Source organism: Lynx rufus, unplaced genomic scaffold, assembly GCF_022079265.1.
Source record: "Lynx rufus isolate CCGP_SWC_20201006 ecotype Redwood Valley unplaced genomic scaffold, mLynRuf1.p SCAF_4, whole genome shotgun sequence".
Classification (NCBI taxonomy): domain Eukaryota; kingdom Metazoa; phylum Chordata; class Mammalia; order Carnivora; family Felidae; genus Lynx; species Lynx rufus.
Genome location: NW_025814856.1, coordinates 50,291,655 through 50,311,874, shown reverse-complemented (window position 1 = coordinate 50,311,874; position 20,220 = coordinate 50,291,655). Strand labels below are relative to the sequence as shown.

Genomic DNA, 20,220 nt, shown 5'->3' with positions numbered 1-20,220 from the left:
TTGTATGACAGTAGCAAAAAGGTGGGAGCAAGCAACAGAGCTATATATAGAAACAAAGTTGTGGAATACCTTTGAAGTTAGGGTGTTACTAATCTGAGCTAGGTTGTTATCAATTAATAGGTTAATTATAATCCCCAGGGCAACCACTAAGGAAGTAAATTTTAAAATACAGTAAAAGAAATGACAAAGGAATTAAATGATAAACTAGAAAATAACACAGAAGAAAGCAGTGATGAAGGAATAGAGGAACACAAGACATAAGACATAGAAACTAACAAAATGGCACACATAAATCCTATACATTGAGTATAAATGGATTAACTGTTTCAGTTAAAAGAGAATGGCAGAATGGATTTAAAAACAAACCGTGATCCAAGTATACACTGTCTACCAAAGATACACTTTACATTCAAAGACACAAATAAGTTAAAAAGCATAGAAAAAGATATACCATGCCAACAGTCTGGTGTAGCCATAATAATATCAGACAAAATAGACTTTCAGACAAAGATTGTTACTGGAGACAGAGAGAGACATTTTATTATGATAAAAAAGTCAATCCACCAAGAAGACATTATTATAAGCATATAACACCTAATGACAGAACCCCAAATATATGAAGCAAAAAAGGTAAAAACAAAAAAACCCTTAGAGTTAGATGAGAAAAATGGTGGGAAAGGTAAACCACCTAAGAGCAATAGGAGCCAAAGCTCATCAAATAATTATCGTGGGTGGCCCTGGCTTCACTCTGTCCTTTTTGGTAGGGGAGCCAAACAGGCTAAAGGCAAAGTGAGCCTGTGGCTGTTTCTTTTTTCTATCAGGTTTATTGAGGTTTGATGATAAAAATCGCCAGTTTTAGGTGTTCAGTTCTATGAGTTTTGATAAACATTTATAGCAATGTAGCCACTATTTACAGTTGATATATAGTGTATTTCCATCACACCAAAACATTGTCTGGTACCCTTTTGTATTCAGTCTCCTTCCTGGTTCCTGCAACCACTGATTTGCCTTCTGTCCCAACAGTTTTTTCTTTTTCCAGTATGTTCTGTGAATGGAACCAAATAATAACGTAGTTGTCTGTGTCTAGCTTCTTTCAGTTAGCATAACGCTTTGGAGAATCATCCATATTTTTCATCTATCAGTGGTTCCTTTTCATTGCTGACTGGTATTCCTTTGTAAGATTGTACCACATTCAAAAGCTGATGGGCACTTGGGTGGTTTCCAGATGTGGGGGATCATGAATAAAACTGCTGTAAGCTTTTGAGTGCGGTTTTTTGTGTGGACGTAAGTTTTCATTTCTCTTGGGTAAATACCTTAGCGTGACTGGCATTAGTGCATCATATACCAAGTGTATGTTCAACTGATAAGAAACTGCCCAGCTGTTGTCCACCAGGAGTGAGAGTTCTAGTTGCTCTGTATCTTGGCCAGTACTTGATGATGATGTTTTTTTAAAAAGCCATTTTAATAGATCTATAGCAGTATTTCATTGTCATTTGAATTTACATTTCTGTAAAGGTTGATGACACTGAACTTCCTTCCACATGCATGTTTGCCATCCCTGTCTTTTGATTAGATGCTTCCTCACATTTTCTGCCCATTTTGTAAATTGGGTGGTTTTTTACTTTTGAAATTTCTGACTTTTTTGTCAGAAATGTATTTTGCAAATATTTTCTTCCACTTTGTGACTTGCCTTTTCATTTTCCTGATAGTGTTTTTCAAAGAGCAGTTTTAAATTTTGATGAAATCTAATTTATCATTTTTTTTTTCTTTTATATTTTGTGCTTGTTATGTCCTACCTAGGAAGTCTTTACCTAACCCAATGGTTTTCGATTATGTTCTGGAAATTTTAGGGTTTATATTTAGGTCTATAATCTACTTCAAGTTAATTAAAAAACATTTTTTTAATGTTTTATTTATTTTTAAGAGAGATAGAGTGCGAGCGGGGGAAGTTCAGAGAGAGACGGAGACACAGAATCTGAAGCAGGCTCCAGGCCTGACATAGGGCTCGAACTCGCAAACCGGGAGATCAGGACCTGAGCCGAAGTCGACACCTAACTGACTGAGCCACCCAGGAGCCCCTATTTCAAGTTAATTTTTAGAAAATCACTTATAAGCATTTATAAGCATTTATAATGCACAATAAGCATTGAGGTTCAATTTTTCTTCTTTACATGTGGGTTTCCATTTTCTCTAGCTTTATTTATTGAAGAAACTATCCTTTGTCGATTTAATAACTTTGGTGCCTTTATCAAAAGTCAATTGAATATATATGTGTGGGTCTATTTCAGGAATCACTGTTCTGTTCTGTTGATCTATATGTTTGTCTTTTCACCAACAACACCTTGTCTTCATTGCTGCAGTTTTATAATGAAGGACATTTTGGTTGCTTCCAGGTTTTGGCAATTATGAATAAAGTGCTGTTTATTATTATATTTTAATAAAAAGGAAGTTCAGGGTTTTGTGTGGACATAAGTTTTCAGTGCAGTTGGGAAAATACCAAGGAGTGTAATCGCTGGATTTGTATGTAAGACTATATTTAGTTTTGCGAGAAAATGCCAAGCTTTCTTCTAGAATGGCTGTGCCGTTTTGCATTCCTACCAGCAGTGAATGAGAATTTTTCTTGTTCCGTATCCTTATCAGCATTTATCGTGGTCAGTATAAATTTTTCTTCCTTAGAATTGTTTTGACTATTCTAGCTTTATTGATGGGAAGTGGAGCTGAGGCTCCCCTGTCCCTAAGGGAGATGTAAGGCTGTCTATACAAGTCTGGATGTGTTGCTGAACTTTGGGAAGGGATTGGACGGCTCTGCTGGATATAAGTACCAGATTCACCACCCTGCCCTGTCCTGTGCAGAAACGAAGCACCTGAATTCATTTTGTGGGGTTTGGATAAGGTTCACCATGGGGAAGCTAATGTGACCTTGTAGGTGGGGTCCTTTGGGCTAATTCATTGTACTATTGTTGTTTTTAAATTTGAATGTATGTGGGAATTGATGTGTTGTGTACTTATAGTTCCCCATCCGGTAAGTGCCAGAGCAAATTCTCTGATAAGGAAGAGCCACACACAGACAAGTGCTAATACCCTTGCATTCCCATAACCCTAATGACCCCTCAGAGCTACAAGTCTTTATGACTAATGATTTTCCTGATTGGAGCCTCTGACAAAGGGAGGCGGCCTTCAGCTAGAGGCACCTTTTGGGATATTGGACTTGTGTCCAGCCTCACATAGCTACCAGCTATATACCTTCTGAAAAACAGCTCTTTGCTTGCTACTAGGTTCTTGTCATCAAAACTGAATGGCCTGGGCGCCTGAGTGGCTCAGTCGGTTAAGTGTCCTGACTCTTAATTTCGGCTCAGGTCATGATCTCACCCCACATCAGGCTCTGCACTGACAGTGTGGAGCCTGCTTGGGATTATTTCTCTCCCTCTCTCTTGTGATCTCTCTTTCTCTCAAAACAAATAAATGAACTTAAAACAACAACAACAACAACAACAACAACTGAATGGCCTGGTCCACGGAGGCTCTTATGGACTGAATTGTGTTCCCCTAAAATTCATATGTTGAAGCCCTAACCTCCAATGTGACTGTATTTGGAGATGGAGCCTTTAAAGAGGTAACTAAGGTTGAACACATCATAAGTGTGATCATGAAGGCCACAGATTGGCAGATCCCCCGTGTTGAGACTAACAAGCCTGACAGGTGCTAACTGAACATTCTAGGTTACTCATGAACATATGAATAATAAGAGCCCATTCTCCAAAGAGAATGCCTGGAATCAATAATGGGCTGATGGTCAAGGGATTCACTCGACCTTTTATCCTCCCTATAATCCACAGGCGTGTAATGTTGAAATGGCCTCCTTTAAAAATACCAACTCCCTCACCTTCTCCTGGTCCACACAACTTAGTAAGGAAGTTTGGTCACTGAATGCTGCTGTCCCCAGAAAGGAATTATCTTTGGGTCGCTTTCTGGGTAATGATTAGGGCAAAAAGCATGTTGGGGTTATATTGACCTATTTCAGAAACCCAGGGTTCCTCAGCTATTCCTAGGCATGATGCTTTTTTCTTTCTCCTAATGGCAACCATATACTGGCCAGATTGGTACACCCTCTGAGTGGCAGCTTGGCCAAGAGGGGTCCTAGAGAATTCAGACTTAATTCTGGTTAAGCTTGTTGGATTCACTTACTGGAATGCCGTGGTTCTAGGTCAGGGCATCTGGCCTACTGTCTGCCACATACATCTCCTGGTTGTGGTTCTTTCTGTGTTATAAGAATTGAGCTGCGACAGACTATATGGCCCTTAGAGCCCCAAATATCTGGTCATTTACACAGAAAGTTTGCCAACCCCTGTCCTAAATCAAAAATAGTAAGCACTTGTCTTGGTATACGACCCACCGAGTCTTCTTCCTCTGGCCCACATGGGTCAAAGTGGGGAATATAATGAGTCTCTGAAAAGTTTAATGAAAATGTTCTTATTCCTCTTAAGCTTGACCCTTCCTGGTCAAAGGACTGTGTGTGGTAGGGGATTAGTGGAGAAAAGGTAAAGTTACAGCTAAGAAAAAGGAACATGCTAATTTGGTGGAGGTGGAGAAAGCAGCAATGTTGACACCTGGGGAGGAACCTCTTAGACTCTGGGAGGTACCATGAGGGAAGGACAGTAATGACCTTTGTCTTTCAGAGCCACCCATTAAACATCTCTCCATGTATGTTCTCCAGCTTTTCCCTAGAGCCTTTATCATATTAATCAGTTGGTTAAAGTTTCCAACATGTGAGTCTTTCTGTTGGTTACTTTATCTCTTGACGATGGACTTATTATTTGTTTATTTTTCTTTGTGCATTTGTACATTTTGCATGGATGCTAGACATACTGTGAAGGGCCGTAGATACTGAGTTAAAATAGTGTTTCCACATGGAAACAGGCTTGCTTCTTCTGTCAGGCCATTAGTGTGGGGAGTTGACTCAGGTTGGAATTTCCTTGCTCCTAACATGACCTTCAGTGGATATCAGAGGCATCAAGATCTTCAACAAGTGGGCTACTTTTACCTTGTGCTTAGTGTGGGGGCTGGGTTGTAGAAAGGTTTTGTTCACTGCTTTTGTTTCCATTGACCTTTCAGCCTTGTCTGCATGCCTGCCTCCCAGAAGGGCCTCTCTCCATGCCCATACGTCTCCCTCAGCAGTTTACTGTTACTCCCTAATACTTGGTGCTTGGCTCCTGGTGGGGGCCCGCTGGAGCTCTCTCTTTCTTGGAGCTGTGGTCTCTGGCAAGCCTCTGGCAGGCCCCATGTGCCTGGATCTTGTGGGCGGAGCTTTCTCTGCCCACCCCCTCTCCCTCCCATGGTTGTCAGACTGCCTTGACCCAGGCTCCGCTTGGTGTTGAGGACATCAGCCTAAGATGATTTTCTGCCCTTCCTCCAGAGGTAGAGGCTTTTATTTCTACCATTTCCTCGGCAGGAAAGTATCTTTGCCAGTGTTCTTGCAATTGATTTCCTATCCTTCAGTGCAGGTTGGTTTCCTGTCCTTCAATGCAGATTGATTTTACCTCCGCTCCTTCTCCAGAGACCTTAGATCTTTGCCCGATTGCCATGGGCCATTCAGTTTCCCTCAGCAACTGAAAGCTTTCACTTCATAGAAGAGAACAATCCCAGGAAGAGGTAGGGCTTTCTGCCTGACCCCTGTCCCCACATTCACCAGCTTTATCCAGTGCCACCAAAGTGGGCTGTCCTCAGTCTCCTGCCCTGCTCCCAGTTTTTCTCATGAGCATTTGAGGGAGGCTCCTGGAAAAGTGCTTGCAAGTGCATGTGGCCTCTCCTTGTGTTAGGGCCTTTCAGTACTAGCCCATAGTTCAGAATTCACTAAAATGTCAGCTGATAACCTCTTACCTGGTTGTACAACAGCCACCTTCCTCCAGTGCTGTGTCAAAAGCGAGAACTTGTGTGGCCCATCTCTCTTTGGTGGGGCTTATCTTTCTTTGGAATTTTGTTTTCTTGGTTGCCTTACAACCTCAGCTCTCAGGATTAGGAGAATGATTTCATTGTGCTCTGACTTTGCCTTGTTAGGATAGGAGCACTTTTTTTTTTTTTTCCAGTTTTGTTCATGTTAAGCAAAGTGTAAAATTATTCTAGATTTTGATTCAGAAGAAAGGGGTTCAATTCCTGCCTCTGTCACTTACAGCCTGTGATCTTTGCTAAGTCAGTTATAAAATGTATTTAAAAATGCTAATAATTATTATTGTAATAGACTAGCCAGTGGAGCAGAGGACTATGTGGAGGTTTAAATGAAACAGTGCACGTGAAAGCACATGTTAACTAGAAACTGCTGTGGAAGAATCATGATCGTTATTTTCTAAGGTGCTCTTTCCTTTTTTACATTTTCAGAAATGATCTTCAAGACGCAGAAATGAGCCCAAGGTTCAATCGTCGAACAAGATCAGATGAGAGTGCTGAGATCGAGCCGAGAAATAAACGGAATAGGAACTAGCGTGGGCTTTGCTGACGTTTCCAGTGTGGTGGGTGGAGTGTGCCACTGTGGGTTGCCAGGCAGACTTCGTGTTCATAAATGCCCAAGTGAAGGGGTTAACTTCTCAGTATGATAAGTAGCTGATTGTCATTCTTTTTATTTATTTTTTTTTGTCTTTCCTGGGAAAAAATAAGTTAACAGAACATCCTCACTTGGTTAGTTAACCTCCTGTCTCTAAAACCTCTCTCTGTAAAAATACATCCACACATCCGCCAGCTTTGCAGGGTTCACAGACATGTTGGCAAAGGAGTTTTGCGTGGTTTTGTTTCTAAATCAGGATGTCCTTAAGGCATTCTCCTCTTCCATGGAGAAACTAACTTGACAAAATGATTCTTTTCAACCTCTTTGCCACAAGGAACAGCTGAAGAGTTAAGAGCCTCTGTATTTCTGGAAAAGCAGGATGTCATAAATCACCTCTTTGGTACATGTCAGCTCCTAATGCCCGGATGCCAGCATGCCTGTCACAGCAGTTACGTGATGGTCGTTGCCCGAGTTTAATGTAGTCGTTTGTTATTTGGAGTAGGGTGTTGCGTACTGGAACCTAAAGTCACGAACAATAACTTTGAAACATCAAGCATATACTTCAGAAATGGCACTTCAAAATGATGTTAGTCTTTTTTTTTTTTCACTTGGATAAATCAAATTTTTAACACTCTGAATCCCAGCTATTAATCAAAAAGAATGTAATAAATGGATTTTGTAAATGAATAGATTCTGTATCAATTTAAAATAATGCCCTGAAAACTGTCTTGTGAATAGTTGAGCACAAGCTACAAATCATTGGAAGGGCTTGGTCAGAAATTGTTGTCTCTGCAAAATGTTCACCAGACCAGTTCCCAGTTCCTTCCAGAGTTCCTAATGCCTCTCTTTGGCATCTCAGAGCCAGCCCTCCTGTCCCTTCCCTGCCCCCACATCACTGCCCAGCCCAAACACATCCGCTTTCAAATAACATGACAGTACACGTGCCAGTGTTAAGACAACAAATTTATGAATGTGCCAGAGACATTTGTGACTTCCCCTTTGCAAAGAATGTCTCCATTGACTTTGGCTTTTTGGTATGCTTTTGGGTTTCTGGATAATGTGTGGAGACTCATTATGACTTAGAGTTCAGCGTTTTCACATTTAAATGGCCGTTTGTTTTCCTTTTGAGTTCTCTGAGCTTCAAATGGTTATATAAGAATTTGTCATGGTCATGTCATCTGCTACATTATGAGTGGTGCAGGGGTGCCTGGGTGGCTCAGTTGGTTAAGCGTCCGCCTTCAGCTCGGGTCATGATCTCAAGGTCTGTGGGTTTGAGCCCCGCATCGGGCTCTGTGCTGGCAGCTCGGAACACGGAGCCTGTTTCAGATTCTGTGTCTCCCTCTCTGCCCCTCCCCTGCTCATGCTCTGTCTCTCTCTGTCTCAAAAATAAATAAAAAAACATTAAAAAAAATTTTTTTTAAATTATGAGTGGTGCATTAAGGAAACTAAAAGTAGCACCACTCACTAAATTGACCAGAGGATCGGATGTGAGGTCAGTGAGCAATATCAAGCAAAATAAGGTTTAACACTGATGTGATATTTATGTTACCGAATTGCCAGAAATTATGCTAAAATGAAAACTGTTTCATTAAAAATTGCACACCCACTATAAATTAAACTGGAAATAATCACTATTTTAATTGCAGCTATAAAAAGAAAACAAAACAAAAAAACCCCAAAATCCAAACAAGTAAATTTGAACATCTAATTGGGATCAACATCAGGGATTCATGAATCAGGCAGCATCCCATCTACAAGTAGAAAGGAGCTCCAAGGAGCTGTACAAGATGGAATGTTTTTAAAGGCAGAAAGGAGGTGGGACAAGGAAGTCATTAGCAAAAGAAAATATAGGATGGTTTAGTCAAATTCCTTTTGGGGCAAGGGGAGGTGGTCTCTCATGCAGATCACCTCACTAGTGCTGATCAGGAAATTCCGGATTGGTTAAAGGTCACGTTCCTACAATGCAACTAAGTCTTAGTTGCTGTTGTGGGGGCAAGTGACTCCACCTTGGGTCTGTTGTTTCTTTTTCTTTATTTTTGACACAGCAAAAGGAGTCTGCAAGGGAGTAGTGAGACCCAAGTTAGGGAGATAGGCAAATGACTATTCAGTAAATATTTGATTATCTTCTTAGGTAGCAGTTACTGTGCTGAGCACTGGGAAAACAGAGGTGACCAGAGGCCATCTGAAATGATGGTTTTCAGTAGGGCAGGAAAGAAGATTTTGCCCCTAAGGGGCTTTTGCCAGTTTGTGGAGACATTTTTAGGTGTCACAACTGTGGGGTTAGAGGATTGCCCTTGGTATGAATGGATAGAGACCAAGGATGCTTCTGAACATCCTGCAACACACAGGGTAACCCCTATGGCGTTTTTGCTCAAGCTGCCATAACAAAGTACCATGGACTGGGTGACTTAAAAGGAAAAAAAGTTTTTTTCTGCCAGTTCATGGAGGGTAGCAGTCTAAGATGAAGTTGTCAGTAGGGTCAGTTTCTTCTCAGATCTCTTTCTGGGGCTTGTAGATGGCCACCTTCTTGTTGTGTCCTTAGATGATCTTTCCTCTTTGCACACATTTGTGTCATAATCTTCTAAGGACAGCAATCATGTTGGATCAGGGCCCATCCATGACACTTCACTGTACCTTAATTATCACTTTAAAAACCCTATTTCCAGGGGTACCTGGGGGGCTCAGTTAAGTGTCTGACTCTAAATTTTGACTCAGGTCATGATCTCAAAGTTCGTGCGTTCAAGCCCTGTGTCGGGCTCCCACAGTGAGAGTGTGGAGCCTGCTTGGGATTCTCTCTCTCCCCCACTCTCTCATCCCAACCCCTGCTCATGCTCGCTCGCTCGCTCTCTCTCTCTCTCTCTCTCTCAAAAATAAATAAATAAACTTAAAAAAAACAACCCTATTTCCAAATACATTCACATTCTGAGGTACCAGGGGTTACACCTTCAATATATTAATAGCAGGGTCTGGGAACACAGCTTAGCCCATGACACCTCCCAGTTAAGAATTAACTGGTCCATTAAAATTGTCAATGGTACCAAGATTGAGAAACCCTGGTGTAAAGGATCTCCCAAGTCTACTTGAAAAATGATTCCTAAAGGGCATTTACTGAGCTCTATCAGCCCTTAGGATACATTTAATACTCATTATTGAAGGAAAGGTAATTTTATTTCCATTTGAGAATGCAGAACTTAGGTTAAGTGTTAGATCTAGGATTGAAACCAATAAGCTTTTGGTTCCAAAATTCATCTGTTAGTGAAAATGTGATCCTCACCACTGGTTATTTATTAATTCTCTTTACCTCCTAACTCCCATCCAGGGTATTAACAGCTCCCATGAGTACGTCATCCCACAATGGCAGTGATGCTTTTGGTTTGGGATGGTGTAAGTGAGCTGCTGTGTACTTTAGAAAGGGACCTCCAGGTTGATCTCATCTGACAGACCATGCTTTTATCCTCTTATCCCTTTTCTCTTCTTTATACCCCTCATTGAGAGTCAGTGGTCTAGTTGAAAAAGTAATTCATACACATAAGACAATGTGAGTAGTATAGGGAGGGTAGTATATATTTAAGAAGTAACTCATGTGGTTGAAGAGGTTCAGAGCAAGTCTCCCTAAAATGTGCCACTTTGGCATGTGGTAATTGAGCTGAACAATTGAGACTCTGCAGGCCCAAGAGAAACTTTTTGCCATTCCCTTAACTGTCTAAAATAATTTAAACGAGGTCTTTCCCAGAGTTAGAGTTAATACCAAAGATAAATTTTATCTGAGTAACATATCTCATATAAACATCTAATTACATCTAAAACATATGCTTTTTCTTATTAACCTGTGAATTGCCTTCCTTGTCTTTGAACCCCCAGGCCCCTATCCCATTCCTTAGCTCATGATGACATATATACTTCATTTTACCTTTCTGTCTTTGAACCTCTCGTGTATGTGGGGTTCCCATACATACAAAATTAAACTTGATTTTCTTCTGCTAATGTATCTCATGTCAACTTAATTGTTAGCACCAGCTGGAAGAAACTTTGAAGGGTAGAGGAAAAATTTTCCTCCCCAGCATGGCAAAGATTCTGGTCAACAGGAATAAACAAGAGAGGTTTTGGAGAAAAAAAAATTTTTTTCTTATGGCTCTCGGTCTGTAGAATGAGAAGAAAACAATGATCTAGATTACTACACTGATGATTGCTGTGGTTAAACTCAAGAATTGAGTTTTCTTAGAACTGGGGAAAAGGCAGAAATGGTGGATTACAAAATTCTTAGCCTCTGCTAAAAGAAAATAGCAATTCTTGAAATGAGACACAGTGTTTTCCTGTTATGTGTTTCTTTTTATTATAAAAATAATTAGGAACATTAGAGGGGGGAACCAGCGTAGCCATTGAATTCATGACCATTTTGATAACGTTTCTTTGGTTTTAGTCTTTGAACATATCAGATGTCCTTCGCAATAACCACTTGAGGTTATAAACAGGTCATGCTGGCACTAACACCTCCTGTTACTGGCTACCTACACTTGGGCCTTATGGGGGCATTTCCCCATCCCATTCCCCGTATGTCCAGGTATCCCTGGCCTCAGGCTACTGAGAATATAAGAGCAAGTCCATGCCTCAGTATGTTGCTGCCCCCCCGACACATTCCTGCTGGGCATCTGTCACCCTTGTCAGTGGTCTCTGCACTGCTGGTCCTGCCAGAGAATCCCGATTTGCTGGGATGCCATGTACCAAGGCATCCCTCTACTCCTGTTGATTTCACAGATTCTCGGCCTTGCTGTGTTCTCTGCGGAAGCAATGAAAGTGTGTTCCCCCAGTCCGATAGTGTGCTGTCACCTGGGCCCATTGTGTCCTTCATAAAAATTTTTCTGCTTCTCCCTCTTTCCTTACCCCCTTTTCTTTCTCCCTTTCCCCTTTATCTTCTCTTTCCTCTTTCTCTCCTCTGCCTTTCCTTGACTATGAGTGCATGTCAGATAGTAGTGCAAAACAGACCCTGCCATAATGGAACTCGTAGACCACAAGGGTAGACGGACATTAATTAATTATACAAATTACAATTGTGATAAGTAAAATAAAGCAGAGGTACATGGCCCTATGAAAATATGTAATGGGATTTTGATTTTGCCTATAAGCTCTGTAGGAACTGAAAAATCAGTTTGAGGGGATAATGTTAATCACTGTAGTCCTGCTTTGTCCTCTATGTCCTAATCCCCAGGAAACTGTGCAGGTACCTTCTGACTTTTTGGTCCAAATATTAAAATATTCATGGAAGTCAACTTAAGCAAATATGTGCCTATGTGTCTAACTAACTTCACGACTATGTCAGACAAGCCGGACAAGTCAGAATTGCATATGACTTAGCCAGGATTGACTCCACACACAGTGCTTTTGTCACTTTGCACAGAACACTTTCACAGTACATTTTCAGTACTCTTGAGTGATTGTGTCACGAACCCATCTGGATCATGTGCCACCTTTGCACAGTCTTCTCTTCCTAGACATTTACGTTACTGCCAGTTTTTCCCAATTATAAATAATAATAGAATTTTTTCCCTTCAGTTGGATTCCCAGAAATGGAATTATTGCAATACTATTAACAAAATCTATGGGCAGGTTGTTTTCACAACAGAGGACATTAAGATATTAAATTCTAAAGGGGATCTAGTCTGTGTTTTAAAATAATGGTCATTAAGAGATATATTGGAGCTCTTTGTGGGAATTTCACAGCAAGTGCAAAAACTTTCATATGGCTTCTACTTCTATTAGCTGTCAAAGCTGATGGGGTCACAATTGATGGGGCCTGAGAAAAGATAATTCTGTACGGTTATAAGCAAGCAGAAGGCCAAAGTACTTTGGGCACTCTAATACTGTTTTTAATAGGCTCCCTGAAGGGGATGGCTAGAGAACCCTTTTATTACATTTCACACCCAAGCTGGGTACATTTTCTGGCAAGATTCTAGAGCTGTCATTTTTCTAGTGCTGGCCAGAGAAGCGTCCAGCTGCTTTGGAGACAGATGAGCAGGTGACACAGTTGGCAAAGTCTTACAAATGTCTTCACTTGAATGGGGCACCGGGTGGGCTCAGGAGTACCAGCAGGCAGGGGACTCTTTTTGGTCCCAGTATTGCAGCTTTGAAACTACAAGCTTCGTAAGTGAAACCCTGACTTCCACAGGGCATTGTTTATTACTTCCATTTCAGTTGCGTGAGAACGGCATCACAACCTTGAATGGATTTTACAGTTTTTTTTTTTTTTTTTTTTTTTTTTTTTTTTTTTTTTTTTTTGTGCACCATTTAGAGTAGCCCTGACTTTTCCATGCTGAACAGCATGTCTGAACTGCAGAATGCACTTCTGGGTAACCTCACATTCATAGTCGAATGAAGCTGTTAAATATAACAGTTTGAGTTCTAAAGAATACCTGCTGAAAACTTTCTTATTTGGCAGCATTAGTTTCTGAAACCGTGACTTCTGTATAGAGCAGTTTATATCATGTTTTCAATTCATGGCATGGAGTTATCTAAACAAGCTAAAAGCTTGAAGGAGGAGGTAGACTATGTGAAGCTGGCATCTTATGCACCTTGTCACAGTTTTACAGAAATACAGGCTTTATAGAGACCCATTTTGCCTCAATCTGTTTCAGAATCATATGGTTTGGACTATTGCTGATTTCTATTCAGAAGTGGAGAAGAGATGAGGAAAAGTTTCTTGAAGTCTTACCTTGGTCAGTCTGGGATTTTTTTTCTTGCAAAGTGAAAAATGGATTGGTGATGAATTATGGGATAGTTAACTTTAAATTTGCATGTTTCTCATGCAAGATATTAGATTGAGAGACCCAGGCTGCACTCCATTAAATTTCGATAGGCCAACAGCACTTATTAAAGGATGTTCTTTAGGAAGAATGTCCTAGAACCCAGGGAGGAGTGAGACGCCAAAGGCAGCCTTGAGCCGAGAAATTGGTAAACACATTGGCAAATCTAAGTGAAGACAGACCAAAAGAAAAACCTAATGGGCCATGGTCAAAACAAGTTGGAATTAAAGTGTTACACAGTAACTTGGCCTGTGGGAAAGTGAGGCCAGAAGAATTATTAAAGATATTCTGAGGCCCTTAGTAGTTGTTTGGGAGACACTGACCTATATTACATTTTAAGCCAAGGGTCCATCTCCGATTTTTAGGGGTAACTATTCGTAAATAGAAACAATGTAGTATTTTTCAAGTCAGACAATAGGATTAAGGAGAACTTGGTATCAAACTACTACCGGGTAGAAAAGAAAGTTAAAACTACAAAAAAGTGTGGTGAAAACGTAAGACAAGATGGTCCAAAAGGCCAAATATACCAAGAATCCCTACATATAAATGACTGAACTTAGTAATAGCTACTGTTTATTACATAGTGTGTCTTGTTTTGCCAGGCACTTTTCTAAGGGCTTTGTCAGTGTTAACTCAGTCATTACAACAGTAAAGCCTTATAGATACAGAAACCGAGACTCAGGTCAAGACTTATTCCAAGAATACACATGCAGTATTTACGACAGATTATTCTACACCTTCAACTCCTCAAATGTATTTCAAAAAGCCCAAATTTCTTAGAGAAATTGGACTTGACGTGACTTATACTGCCCTTGCTGACCTGATCCCTGTCTACTGTCCCGCCATTTGCTGGGCTCTAGCCACCCAGACCTTGCAGTCACTACACCAACACACTAGGCTTGTTCCTGCTTCAGGGCCTTTACTGTGTCTCCTCAGCGTGGAATTATCTCCCGATCTTAACATGACTGCCTGCTTCTCATCAGTCAGCTGCACAAATGCTACCTCATCAAAGTGTTCCTGGACCTCTTTAAAATACTCCCTTCCTCCCACAAGTCCTTGTCTGTCCCAGACTCGGCTTTCTTTTCTTCATCCAAAGTTATTTGTTTTCCCCTACCAGAACGAGAGCTCTATGGGAGAAGGGACTGTCACATTTCCTACTGTGTCTCCTGTGCCTGTAAGAGTGTCTGGTACACAGTAGGTGTTTGAAACTGTCAACAAAAAACGAAAAGCTGTTTGTGGTCTGTCTTCCCTGGCTGGAATGTGAGATCCCAGACCCTGTCTGTGTGGGGCTCACCTCCAGACCACCAGTGATCTGAACAGCATGGGAGCCCAGCACTAAAGAGGTATTGACTGAGTCCTTGCTGACAAGCAGAGAGATAAGTTAACTGGGTCAGGGGCCCATCCCAGCCATTCTTCCTTTCCTCAGCTCCTGTCTTCCTATCTGCCTGGTCTTCAACTGTCCTGGAAGTGTTCAGTTCAATAGGATGAAAATCACACCAGTTAACATCATTTACGCGAACTGTTCATCACTTATTCCAAACCATCATGACTCTCAGTAGCATCTCCGTGTATCTTCACTTAGTTGTACAGTAATCTTTAATGTTGGCTTCTTTGATTACAACACTAAATGCTTTTCTGACTTTATGAAGTTTGTTACTCTGGTGTGGACATACTCTTGAACTAAAAAAATGTTATAAAGAACATCAGTGAGGACCTCAGCCATGGAAAGTATTTTCTATCTTTAAGTAATGCTTACCTAGAGTCTTATTTTTTGGGCCCAAACTTGATTTTGCTTTGAACCACGTTGACCTGCATGTTGGACACACAAATCTTCACTTAAGATGGATAAAAAACTCCTAATGCTAAAAGCTATTACTCTGGCTTCCTGGGTGCCTTCAAGGATTTTGTTAATAGCTTTCCTTCTGGTTTGACAAATGATCCCAGAGTCTCTGTGTCATATTGAAATGTTCAGAACTACAATCTCTTTTCTCTGGAATTTTTGTGACAAGAGCAGATGTTTTGTTCTGGAGACAAAGCTCTGTTCTGGGAGCGTATATTGACTCACTCTCATCAGGAGACAGATGAAGGGGCGTCTGAAGGATTAATGTTTGTGATCATGAAAGAAAAAGAGGCCTGAGATTGTTTTAGGTTTCTTGTTCAACAAGAGGTCATAAAACTGGAGTTTGAAATCAACCTCCGAGCCTACCCAGTTCAATGGCGTTGTGCTACAGATGGAAGTACTCAGTTGACAGAGAAAGAGTACTCTCCACATCACCCAGTGGAGGGACACAGTGAAAGTAAAAGCTGGAATTCTACCTGGGCAGATGAAGGGTTGGGTCCCAATGCCCTGTTAAAGCTGTTTGTAGCTCACTGTGGGATCTTGAGTGAGTCCTTTAGCTTTTTCATTTATGTTCTTTACCTGTAAAATGGGCCCACCAATTCCTGTCTTTCCCATTTTCTGGAGGAAAGTCCAGATCGGTTTTACAGTAAGTTTTTGTGTCCAGTTATACATGGAATAGTGCTGGCCCTTTTATAGGAAGAGTAGCAGTATCCTCATACTGCCTGTAATTAATTTATTTAAGATTTTAATTATTTGTAAACAATACATTCTCATGCTTCATTATTCATAAGGGACAAAAATCTCTCTGCTACCACCATTTTCTAGCTGTTGAGTTCCTCTCCCTGGAGCCAATCTCTCCCGGTAGATTTTTAAAAAATATTTTATGCACATGCAAGAAAATATGTAGTTCCCCTTTTTTTTCTCACAAACAGTAACATATAATATACACTGTTCTGTACCTTGCTTTTTTCCTCTGAACATTATATCTTTTTATATATCATTTAATCAAGTATCCTTTTTCTTTTTTAAGGCCGCATAGGATTGCATATATTGCCATTCCATAATGTCTGGATCAGCTCCCCATTAAGAGATGTTTAGATTTCTAATATTTTCCTTTTATAAATATTGCATGTGTGTGTGTGTGTGTGTGTGTGTGTGCTTATCTGTATGATAAATTCCTAAGGGTCCAGGGTTTTGATAGTTTATCCCCCTTTAATTCCTTCAGTTTAAATACTGCTTTCAACCTCTTCTTTCCAAATGAGTATAAACTCTGGCCCTTTGACTCAGAAGCTGAGGATCTGAGTTAAGGAAAAAAAGGCATGAATATGTGTCTGCATAATAAAAATATGGGACAGGGAGTTCTAAGACCACAACCTGGCAGGCTTTGAGAAGAGAATAGACGTGAAGGTGCTTGGAAATCTTGGATAGCTCACACTATTACTTTAGGATGCCATGGTTCCCAGAGTGTCTGCTTCCCCTAAACAGGACTGACAGATCACAAAGGATCCCATAGAACCTGACCTTGTGAGCCCTTCATCTGGTTTGTCTTTATAAGTGCCAGAGTGGATGAAGTATGATAAAAATTAGTATAAAAATTGCAACAAAGATTTGTTGGATGAGTGAATATATTCTTAGGCTCCCGTGAATGTCTGGGTCAGCATGGAGCTTCCTCAGACCCTGCTCAGACCAGTGCCGGGGGCTTGTGCTATCAGTAAGAAGGCAGCACAAGTGGGTTATGCTGTATGGGGCCATGTTGATCAACACTGACCAAATCAAATGGAACTGTACACCAAAAAAAAAAAAAAAAAAAGTAATTTTCCTGTATGATAAACACATACAAAACCACAACTACCAAGCAAACCATCAGTGAATGCTTTGCTGGGCTTCCCCTTCAAACAACTCCTGCCCCCGAGGGGAGGGGGAGCGATGTCACAACCCCAGGCTGTATCCCTAAACATTTCCACCTTCACCTGGGTGCTTACAAAGTTGGATACCATAATGCAATAATTAGGAAGTAGGATTACAATGGGTGAAAGAGGAACAGTGGTAAAGGCATTTGACTGAATTTAGGTTTAAGTATCTTGGTGATTAAGGCAAAAATGGGAACTGTGTAAGAAGGCATCATTCTCACCGGCTAAACCCTGTTGTTATTTGGTTTCCAAGTTCTCAGTTTCCTGTAGATATTACTTATGCATTGTCTTGTTTCCATCAAAGCAATGGGATTTGATAGTCATAGGTGGGGGGTCTGCCATTGGTCTCCATCCCTCAGGCATGTCACCTGTCACAGAAGAGCTAAGATTAGAAAGTGTTCCCATTCCCTGGAGACAACTGTGTCTGTATTCTCACCTGATTCTCAGGACACTCCTTGTAAGCCCTGAGGCTGGCCTGGCTCTTCTGACCCTCCCTTCAGCCACTCATGCACCCGTCTACACCAGGATGCCTGATTGCGGTCTGGTAATGGTTGGGGGTTTTAGGAGTGATTAGGCACCATCAGGGTCAATGTCATCTCAGTCCATGTGCTGTCTACCTGGCTTCCCTGGAAGCTTGTGTGCACTTCTAAGTGGATGAATTACTACGCAGCACTTGTCATGAGTGTTTTCTCTGACAGCCAAAAACCATGCCTTTAACCTGTTGGATAATGTGATTCATTTTAAAAAATGAGGCTAGGAGCGCCTGGGTGGCTCAGTCGGTTAAGTGTCTGACTCTTGATTTCGGTTCAGGTCATGGTCTCACGTTTTGTAGGTTTGAGCCCCTCATCAGGCTCCGTGCTGGCCATGTGGAAACTGCTTGAGACTCTCTGTCTCCCTCTCTCCCTCTCTCTCTGCCCCTCCCCCTCTCATTCTCTCTCTCAAAATAAATAAACTTAAGCAACAAAATGAAATAAAACACAAAGGAAAAAAGTCTAGACCTCCAGCTTTCTAACCATATCAAGCTGGTGAGGAAGTCAAGTTCATGATTTAGGCCTCTTTAGAGAGTCAGGAATGGGATGCTTAGGGCCCCCTGGAAAATGCCTGCTGCTCCGACCTTGCCCTACCCCCCAACCAGATCTCTGCCGTGAGAGCCCCTATGTCACAGTGGATCAGTTCGGGCTTTCTCAGAAGTGGATGCCAACACAGATTTAGATAGGCCAGAGGTTTATTGAGGAACACCCGTGAGGGATGATAGGGTGAGGGAACAAGACAAGGCAGGGAGAGCCTTCCGGCAACTGTAGGAAGAGGGAGGACAGGAGCAGGTTTGGGTAGGCGGAGCCTCAGACCACAGTACAGAAATCACTCCCAGTCCCTCCTGTGGACAGAGGGAGGCCAGGTCTGGACCCCAGCTCTACATTTAGTTCAGCACATTTATCTCAGGCCTCCTCCAGGTGCTGCTTTCCCCTAGCACGAGGAATACAAAGGCGTATAAGGCACAATCCTTGCCCATGAGGAACTCCGCCTGGTAGTAGGGAAACCAGCCGGTTGGTGGATAATTAATTAGAATAGCATGCAGCAAATTCACAGCAATATGATTAGAATAATCCTGGGGACAAGGGGCGAGGCCTTCACAGAAGATATTTGGTGTTCTTTCTGTGTGCACCTAGGATGGTATGAACACTGTACCTCTGGTCTCCCATTAAGGAGACCTCCTAAAATTAAGGATGATGTTTTCAGCGCCTGGCACCAAAACAGAGGAAGGCAGCTGCTGAAGATCAGCACGCACACACCACTGTGGGCTGCTCCCCCCATTGCCTTGCCTCAGGAGCCCAGTCTCTTTCTCACCCGAAGAGAACTAACATGGACCCTGTGAGAAGGCCTCATGGGAGCCTCCACTGTCCTCTGTGGACAACCAGAGGCTTAAGAGGAGAGGAGACTGACCTCCGGGGGTTGGAGGTCTGTGCCTTTGTTCTGATCTGGGGCGGAAAGGGGGAGCTACAAGGAGAGGCCACTCTTCTTATAAAGGGCCCCTGACCACCCGCCCACATTGGGCGTCCGAGAGAGGTGGAAAGTAGTCCCTCTGAGTGCATTCTGCTCACTTCCGTGGCACAGCTATCCCAAACCCCCCAAATGGGCTTTTTCTCTACTTCCTCAGGATGGGGGGACGTTCCCACTTCAGAGGCAGGAGTTGCTGTAGGAGACCTTGAACAAGACCCCTCAAGGTCTCAGCTTCCCCCATGGTGAAAGAACAGTGAAACGAGGCTTCCCGAGTTAAGCTCGGTCATCTGATGTCCTCCCTGATCTGGCATGTCCCAGCCCCAGCTGTGGGGCTGTTCTAGTTGGAGCCCAGAGGCTCCTCCCCCTCAGAAGGGTGGAGGTCAGGGCCACTGAAGGCATTCCTAAGCTGGACACTCCTCATGTGTCCCTCCCTTCTGAAATGAGAGCTCACATCCAGTCTAGCTTCAAATGGAGGGGGGACCCCTGGTGTCAATGGATACCCCACTGGTCAGAAAAGGGAAAGAGAAGCTGTTTCCCACACAGCTTTCAGCCAGGAATGAAAGGTACTGGTTTCAGGTGCTTCAGAGGCAGGATAGAAAATATAGACTCTGAGACTGGACAGCTCTAAGGTGGGAAGAGTCTCTGAACCTTAAGATTGAGTGCACACAGTGGCTGGCTGTGGGGCTTAGTCAAGCCGGTGCCATCAGCTCTGAGACTGCCTGCGTCCTGGTGACATACAATTTCCAGTCTGAGAGTCTTGCTTTGTTGCTGGGTGGGGAGTAATGGCTCCTGTTCTCTGAGGGACTGCCGGGAAGTTTCTTTGAGGCATCGGTAAGGCTGTTCTGAAGCTGCCACCTCCCTACCTGGGGGCTCAGACAAGCCCAGTTGATGTCCATGGCTTCCATGGAGATTCTTACAAGGATCAGAACCAACTTCTAGGAATCCTACCACTTGGAGACCAACTTTGTTTAACAGATTTTTTGAAAAACAGTTCACCTAATGTATAATTCATTCATTTAAAACATACTATTCAATAGCTTTTAGTATATGGAGAGTAGTACAACATTGCCATAATTAATTTGAGAGCATTTTCATTTTCCCTTCACCCCTTACCTGTCACCTGCAACTCTCCCATCCTTC

At 42.2% G+C, this 20,220-nt stretch overlaps 1 protein-coding gene across 1 annotated transcript in view; it reads left to right on the top strand.

The window, feature by feature from the left end:
* RAD18 (RAD18 E3 ubiquitin protein ligase) overlaps window positions 1–7,222 on the top strand; it is a 99,443-nt gene extending 92,221 nt beyond the window's left edge. Inside the window, exon 12 of the mRNA XM_047096012.1 lies at window positions 6,373–7,222. Within this exon, the coding sequence (XP_046951968.1) occupies window positions 6,373–6,475 (103 nt within the window). The 3' untranslated portion in view covers window positions 6,476–7,222. The remainder of the gene's footprint in view (window positions 1–6,372) is intronic.
* The last annotated feature ends 12,998 nt before the right edge of the window (window positions 7,223–20,220 follow it).